The following is an 8,940-nucleotide window of genomic DNA, read 5'->3' as shown; positions in this document are numbered from 1 at the left end:
TGTAGTGGACACTTTCCTCAAACAAAGCTAATTAAATTCTGAAGCCACCCAGTTTAGAAACGGCATAACATGCACTCAAGCAAACCTCACTTATTTTATTTACAATATTAATGTTTTATTTATGGATGCTCAATAAATCATTTTTTTTTGTTTCAGCTAACTTGCAGTAACTCATGTTCCTGATTCCCATAAATCATTTTCTTGGCACTTGCCAGTCCAACACAATACACCATGGGAATAATAGTGGAGTTCCTCCTTCTGTTGGTACGCCAAGGGGGACTGGAGCTCCACCACACTGTAATTGGTCCGTGTCATGGATGTTAATGTCATTACATCCTGAAGTTGATGAAGCCATTTGTGCCATCTTAATTATATAGGGCTATGTCACTGTTAATGTAATCTAATCTCAGTGGACAGCACTCATCTTCAGCCCAATGTTATGATTATATTGAACCGCTGTAGTTTTAAGAGCATACTTGGATAACTGAATAAGAATAGAAAATATAAAAGGTGTAGTAGAGGTGCACAATCATTGATCATCACAACCAAAATAAAATGTATTTAGCCTAGATAAGATCATGGAATGTATTGTATGTGATCGTTTTTACTCATGCATTTCACTATACAGCGTGAAAAGCCTTAATTCAGAAAGTGCTGACAGTTTCAGTTTGCAATACATTACAGTACATGAAATATATATGTGAATACAATGTGCATTTATCATTTATTAATTCAAGGAATAATTTAGGTGCAATCTGTGCAATGCTCTGCTATATTGTATGCAATGCAATTATTGATACAAGCCTTAGATTTGTAGGTTTCATATATCTTTTCATTTCATGAGTGTTTTATGGACTCCGCTAGTGATTTCATTCTAAAAGAAAATAAGTTTCATGAAAAGAAATGTTGGGTCAGGGTTATTATTCAAGGCTCAGAGTGAGTATGAACCTTAAAACAATTGTCTTCTTCTACATAGCTATACTGGGTAGAATTTGGGTATTTGACTTAAGTTTAAACAGGCATTGGGACTGTTTGACATTATTCTGATAAACCTTGATGGCCTAACTGATGATGTGTGTGTTTTAAATGTCCACTAAACTCAGTTAAAAGAACAAATTGCATGTTTGTATACTCTAGAATGCACATGTCAATTAGTTAAACTACATTAAAAAAAAATGTATCATCATTTGACCATAAGATGCATAATATTAGGCTAATTCCATTTTAGTTTAATTTAATTAATTTCTGTAACAAAGAATTACAGAAATATGTTGACATACAAAAATGTTGACAAAAACTGACTATGTTGTGTAAAATCATGTGTAATTAAAATATTTTAGTACTTTTTATTTTGATGGCTACTACTTGACATTGACATGATAGTCAAATCAAAAAAATGTTGTAATGAAAATATAAACTTTTTAAAAATGTATACCAACATGAAATATTTTTCTAAGAACTTGTACATGTTTTTAAACCTTTTGTCTCAGATATTTATATTTGTCATTGACCCATATACAGAAAAAGATGCGCTGTTTAAATCACTGTGTTTGTTTTCTTGTTGGATAACATCGTTTGCACCAACCGTCCCACTTCATTTTCTGTTGCTCATAAGCTTTTAACTGTTTATCACGCTTAAGGCTTCCATTTAATGCTCCTAATATAGATATTTTATGTAGGTACATTTTATAGAGCTAGATAGCATAACAATTGGAGAAATCAAGCTGCTATAAAATGGTACAGTCTGCACACGGCGTCAAGTTTACCCAGTCATTTGCTCTTCTACTCTGAGTAGAGTAACGACCTACCGGGAGCGCGCGGTGATGGTGTTAAGAAAGCGACAAAGATCCGCGTTTTCTTTCTCTTGCTGACACTACAGAGAGTGTGTGTTCATTGTAAGCAGGGCTGTCAGAGACACGCTTATTCAGTCACCCACCGGTATTACCAACAGGACTGACTGGGATTCACTGCGCTCTGTGTTACCGCTATGGGCTCAGTGTGAGTGAAGAGACAAAGACTTTGGGATATATATGTTTGGCATTTGGCTTTTTGTCAGTTTCTCAAATGCAAACGGAAATATGTGGCAAAGCTTCGTCTTACTCTTAACCGGGTTGCTTGGGTTGTGTTCATGTTCAAGTTTCCCAAGTAACATCAACATAGGTGAGTACTCAGCGGCTATTGTTCAAAACCGTGTCCTGACAGTGATTTAAAGTTTCCGTCGCACAAGATGAGGTACAGTTAGCCATTTGGGTTTAAATATTCCATGTACGTGTTATTGTTCCTGAATGACTTTATTGTAATCTCGACAGGAGGTTTGTTTCCAACCGACTCCCATGAATACGACGTGTTCCGTTTCGCGCTCTCTCAACACAATGATGTTCCTAAACTGGTACCACAAGTGGACATGGTGGACAAGGTGTAGTAGAGGTGCACAATCATTGATCATCACAACCAAAATAAAATGTATTTAGCCTAGATAAGATCATGGAATGTATTGTATGTGATCGTTTTTACTCATGCATTTCACTATACAGCGTGAAAAGCCTTAATTCAGAAAGTGCTGACAGTTTCAGTTTGCAATACATTACAGTACATGAAATATATATGTGAATACAATGTGCATTTATCATTTATTAATTCAAGGAATAATTTAGGTGCAATCTGTGCAATGCTCTGCTATATTGTATGCAATGCAATTATTGATACAAGCCTTAGATTTGTAGGTTTCATATATCTTTTCATTTCATGAGTGTTTTATGGACTCCGCTAGTGATTTCATTCTAAAAGAAAATAAGTTTCATGAAAAGAAATGTTGGGTCAGGGTTATTATTCAAGGCTCAGAGTGAGTATGAACCTTAAAACAATTGTCTTCTTCTACATAGCTATACTGGGTAGAATTTGGGTATTTGACTTAAGTTTAAACAGGCATTGGGACTGTTTGACATTATTCTGATAAACCTTGATGGCCTAACTGATGATGTGTGTGTTTTAAATGTCCACTAAACTCAGTTAAAAGAACAAATTGCATGTTTGTATACTCTAGAATGCACATGTCAATTAGTTAAACTACATTAAAAAAAAATGTATCATCATTTGACCATAAGATGCATAATATTAGGCTAATTCCATTTTAGTTTAATTTAATTAATTTCTGTAACAAAGAATTACAGAAATATGTTGACATACAAAAATGTTGACAAAAACTGACTATGTTGTGTAAAATCATGTGTAATTAAAATATTTTAGTACTTTTTATTTTGATGGCTACTACTTGACATTGACATGATAGTCAAATCAAAAAAATGTTGTAATGAAAATATAAACTTTTTAAAAATGTATACCAACATGAAATATTTTTCTAAGAACTTGTACATGTTTTTAAACCTTTTGTCTCAGATATTTATATTTGTCATTGACCCATATACAGAAAAAGATGCGCTGTTTAAATCACTGTGTTTGTTTTCTTGTTGGATAACATCGTTTGCACCAACCGTCCCACTTCATTTTCTGTTGCTCATAAGCTTTTAACTGTTTATCACGCTTAAGGCTTCCATTTAATGCTCCTAATATAGATATTTTATGTAGGTACATTTTATAGAGCTAGATAGCATAACAATTGGAGAAATCAAGCTGCTATAAAATGGTACAGTCTGCACACGGCGTCAAGTTTACCCAGTCATTTGCTCTTCTACTCTGAGTAGAGTAACGACCTACCGGGAGCGCGCGGTGATGGTGTTAAGAAAGCGACAAAGATCCGCGTTTTCTTTCTCTTGCTGACACTACAGAGAGTGTGTGTTCATTGTAAGCAGGGCTGTCAGAGACACGCTTATTCAGTCACCCACCGGTATTACCAACAGGACTGACTGGGATTCACTGCGCTCTGTGTTACCGCTATGGGCTCAGTGTGAGTGAAGAGACAAAGACTTTGGGATATATATGTTTGGCATTTGGCTTTTTGTCAGTTTCTCAAATGCAAACGGAAATATGTGGCAAAGCTTCGTCTTACTCTTAACCGGGTTGCTTGGGTTGTGTTCATGTTCAAGTTTCCCAAGTAACATCAACATAGGTGAGTACTCAGCGGCTATTGTTCAAAACCGTGTCCTGACAGTGATTTAAAGTTTCCGTCGCACAAGATGAGGTACAGTTAGCCATTTGGGTTTAAATATTCCATGTACGTGTTATTGTTCCTGAATGACTTTATTGTAATCTCGACAGGAGGTTTGTTTCCAACCGACTCCCATGAATACGACGTGTTCCGTTTCGCGCTCTCTCAACACAATGATGTTCCTAAACTGGTACCACAAGTGGACATGGTGGACACAGGGAGCAGCTTTGCCATGACATACGCCTGTAAGTTCTGTATTAATGTATCTCTCAGAGGTCTGTTACTCGTCCCAAAACCAAACCTCTGCAGTGCGCACGACCTGTTTCCATCACGCTTGTTGCTTTGCTGAATTTCTGTACGACTCTGCACATGATGATTTATGCCAGTGAAACAGTCTAGGCTTAGCGAAGTAGGAGAACCTCAGACATTTTGTTGCTGTAAACGTGCCTTCACTTATACAGTCTTAAACCCAGCTGGATTGCTGTCAAGAATAACGTCAAGATGTCAGGTGGAACTGCAAAGCTGGCAAAATGTCCTAGAATACCTGAGGTTGAATTTGACACAAGCCAGCGGTGTGTTTTCACATTTACAAATGCTGCTTTTGCCACAGTGGTTTGTTTAATTTCACTCCTGTCATGACCACCTGCCCGTTTACAAAATAGATTATGCCTCCTTGGTGAAATAAATACACTTTAAATTATAATGAAAAAAAAGTAAATTTGCAGTAAAAAATAACTGGTTAACTGTAATTTACCTTACCATATACAGTTAAAATATATTAGGTTTAACAGGACAGTGCATGTAATTTTGCTGTAGTTTTTTTGTTGTTGCATGAAGTATCATATGTATTTTGCAAAACAATATTCTATTTTGCAAGTCAATACATTTACTTTTAAAATGAAATATATTAGTCTTTAGAAGTCCCTGTGTAGTGCATTTGATTATTTTATTCAAATAGTTATGCTGCTTCGTTATCAGTTATGTAAGGATGTGCATTTTATGTTGTTTATTGCCGCCTTATTATTTTAGCCTGTTTAGTTTTTTTTTTCTGTTGAAACGTTGCCTGAAGCACCATCACAACCTTTTTCTGCAAATTTATGGCACCACAGTTGTTACATTTAACATGATTTTTTCACAGTGTATTTACAGATTTGACAGCATATGTTCTGTCATGAGATAGAATATGAAATGCATGCTTTACATTGCTAATATGAACATTTTTAGATGAGCCAAACAGAGAAAACATCCTCATCCCTAGCTCAGCTGGCTGTCAGTCACAAATGTTGCCCTTTGATGTCTGAGATTGACACAGACAACCTTTCCATGTTTGTGTTCAACCCTGCCAGCGACGTACACCACTGTATAATGCTTAGCATGCAAACAGCTTTTGATGATGAGAAGAGATTTCAGATGCTTGTGATATTTCAACACGAGCACAGTAGACTGATCATCCTGAAAAGTTCATATGTGCTATAGTCTTTCCCAGATGAGTGCGTGTGACAGACCTCTCTCATGTGCCCTTTTAAGTGAGTCACAGTGCCTCAAAGCAAAGTAGGCTGTTTACAGGAGGCTGAAGTACCACGGTTATCAAAGGAAAGTTTAACACACAAAGTAAGGGCTGAGTCTGTATGTTCTTGTCACAGGGAAGTGTGAAAGTAATTATGTGGAGCTAATTACATCTGCAGAGAGTTCGCTCATCAGGTCGATTGTGCATGGCTGCTGTCTTATCCTCTAATCTCTACATACACCTTCCCAGAACAAAACCTGAGATCAGTAGAGCAGTTTGTGTGCCAGGAGGTGTAACAAAATTCAGTTTGATTATAATTTGATCATTTTCCTCTTTTGCTGCAAGAACAAACCGGGACTAGAGAACAATGAATGGGGCTTTAAGAAACATAACAAAAGATAATCAGAGTTTTTGTTACTTGATTGACATGTTCAGGAGAACTGTGAGAACTGAAAGATGTGCTTTTGTTTGTTATGAGTGAAAATGACCAACCCGCTATAATAACAATACAGCAGTACAGAGTGAGTTTATAATTTCAAGCCCATTTGAGTCTGTTTTTTTTCCCCACTGTCCATTTAATTGGCAAATAATTGACTGATTAGTCAATGACGTTTAGGTTAAAGGAATAGTTCACCCAAAAATGAAAATTTGCTGAAAAATTACTCAATCCTCAAACCATTCAAAATATAGTTGTGTTTGTATCTTCATTGGAACAGATTTGGAGAAATTTAGCATTGTATCACTTGCTCACCAATGGATCCTCTGCAGTGAATGTGTGTCCTCGTAATGAGAGTCCAAACAGCTGATAAAACATCACAGTAATCCACAAGTAATCCAGATGACTCCAGTCCATCATTTAATATCCTGTGAAGGAACAAGCTGTGTGTTTGTAATAAGCAAAATCCTCATTAAGACTTTTGTAACTTAAAAACATTTGCTTCCAGCTAAAATACGACTCTTCTATCCAAAATACTGCTTTCTCCAGTGAAAAGGTCCTCTCATCTGATTTAGGAGAGAAATATGCACAGATCAAGCACCCGTTTAAAAGCAAAAACTGTCCACAACAGTTCTAAACAAATATGTCAGTGGATTTTGATGTGAGAAAACAACAGGGGATGGACCTTTTTTTAACTGGAGAGAGCATTGTTATGGGTTATGGATTGGTAGATTGCCTTGATGGATTTGTTTCTAACACTTCAAAAGATGACTTATGGATGACGTATGGATAAGGATAACTTGTGGATGCTTTTATCAGCTGTTTTATCAGCACTCTGATAGCACCCATTCACTGCAGAGGATCCATTAGTGAGCAAGTGATGTACTGCAAAATGTATCCAAATCTGTTCCAATGAAGAAACAAACTCATCTACATCCTGCATGGTGTGAGGGTGAGTACATTTTCTGCAAATTTTCATTTTTTTTGTGAAATATTCCTTTAAAAAAATGCCATTGATGATATATTAAACAGCAATTGAAGATATTAAAATACTTAAAAATATATATGTTTATAATGTGCTTATTTCCACAATGATGCCGTTTTAAGCTTTCTTTACACCAGGTATTTTCATCTTGAGTGATCTGATCATAAGTGGTCAGCTGAGACTGAAAACTGTTTACACTTGGTATTAACATGCAACTAAGATGAGTCTCCTGTGAGTCACTTGTGATTGGATTTCGAGGGGGTTCAGATGGTCTGTTTCCTTTAAAGAGCCTCTAACCTACTCTTGTTTTAATGCAGTGACTCTCAACCCTGTTCCTGTAGCCCCCTCCATTTCACACCCACAACCATTTCCAGGAACAGGGCTGAGAACCTCTGTTTTAGTGCAATTGCTGATTGACAGAAATAGGTGGTCCTTGTTGTCTGGGATTACATCAGGACACAGTGATGTCTGCAATGTGGTCTCATGCATTTCTGAACACATGTTCCTGTATTTAATGCTGCAAACCAGATCAGATGTTTGGATGTTCACTTCATATGTTATTATTGCATTTCTCACTTTTTAAAGCATCAGATAATCTGATAAGAGCAAAGAGAAACATGTATGGCAGAAATGGCACACACAGCAGTACAGACTCTTATTTTCTTAGATTCTTAGATATGTGCCTGAACTGGTTACTGAAGTTGCCTTGACTCTGAAGAGCTACAGTAACTGTTTAGCACGACTCAAATAGATTCATTTAATCTATTATTCATTGCATCATAGCCAAAGTGATTATTTTCAGGGGGTTTGATGTATGCATGTGGGAGCAAAGCCACAAAGGTAGTTATAGTGAAAAACCCACTTATGTAGGAGGGAACTGACAATATTTAGTTGGAATAGGACAGGTGTTCTTCTGAGAAAGAAAATTGTTCCCCAAATTTCCACATGAAGGAGAGTTTAACCTTCTCTGATAATTGTGGGCTTTAACTGACATGGCAAGACAGTGTTATATCGAGAGGAATGGAGTGTTAAGATTAGACCGCAGTGGACAGATCGTAGAATGCGGTTGATTATATTGTGATAATTACTTCAGGAACGGCAAGTTGAATAGTGGAAGTGCTTATGGGATTATACGCCTACAGAAATTAACGCTCACTTATAGGGGTCCCATGATGTAGAGTGTTTATGAAGGGGAATGTGAGCTCATCATTTACTCACTCTCATGTCGTTTCAGATACATTTTTGAAAAATGTCATACAATGCAAGTCAATGGGTAGATTAGATCCCACTGACTTTTACTGAAAGGATATAAACAATTGAAACATTCCCCAAAATATCTTGTTTGTGTTCAGCAGAAGAAATTCACACGGGTTTGTGGATGAGGGTGAGTAAATGATGACAAAAATGTAATTTTCAAACTATCCCTCTTCAAGCAGTGCTACATTTCAGCCTTCATTTGAAATGCATCACAGTATTTGACAGTAAACAGTTTATCAGAATTGGCGCTTAGATGTTTTCAAATGCAACATCAGCCCACATGAAAATGGCTATACAATATTAATGCTGAAGAATTGCATGCACCTTTGATGTAATGTCGAAGTTGAAGTTGTCAGTTGCGCTGATGAATAGTGAGCTACATGCAGTACGTCGACCTCCCAGTTGAAATAGCCAGTCAGTGTCATGTCATGATGGCGATGAGTGTTTCTCCTCATGCCTTTCTAGTTGAATAAAACCCCATCATCACATAATTTTAAACCTGGCAAACGGGCTTTTGTCTATTGTGAATAGGACGGATTCATTTTCTCCCATACATGAATTATTTTAAGAATCCGTTTCTGCTTTTGCCATATCACAAGCCTTTATGACAGTCTGTTCTTGGCATTAGTCCCGTGGTCCTCCTTTCAGCA

At 36.7% G+C, this 8,940-nt stretch overlaps 1 protein-coding gene across 6 annotated transcripts in view; it reads left to right on the top strand.

The window, feature by feature from the left end:
* Positions 1-1,775: 1,775 nt before the first annotated feature.
* gria1b (glutamate receptor, ionotropic, AMPA 1b) overlaps positions 1,776-8,940 on the top strand; it is a 57,963-nt gene continuing 50,798 nt past the window's right edge. For 3 of the 6 annotated variants that reach the window (XM_016573163.1, XM_016573162.1, XM_016573168.1), the window contains exons 1-2: positions 3,682-4,066; positions 4,216-4,350. In XM_016573163.1, the coding sequence (XP_016428649.1) occupies positions 3,937-4,066; positions 4,216-4,350 (265 nt within the window). In that variant the 5' untranslated portion in view covers positions 3,682-3,936. The other 3 variants (XM_016573164.1, XM_016573167.1, XM_016573165.1) reach the window with 3 other exon arrangements.

This window comes from Sinocyclocheilus rhinocerous, unplaced genomic scaffold (assembly GCF_001515625.1).
Source record: "Sinocyclocheilus rhinocerous isolate Xijiao unplaced genomic scaffold, SAMN03320098_v1.1 scaffold682, whole genome shotgun sequence".
Taxonomy (NCBI): domain Eukaryota; kingdom Metazoa; phylum Chordata; class Actinopteri; order Cypriniformes; family Cyprinidae; genus Sinocyclocheilus; species Sinocyclocheilus rhinocerous.
The sequence above is the reverse complement of the archived record's forward strand: the minus strand, read 5'-3'. Positions and strand labels throughout refer to the sequence as shown.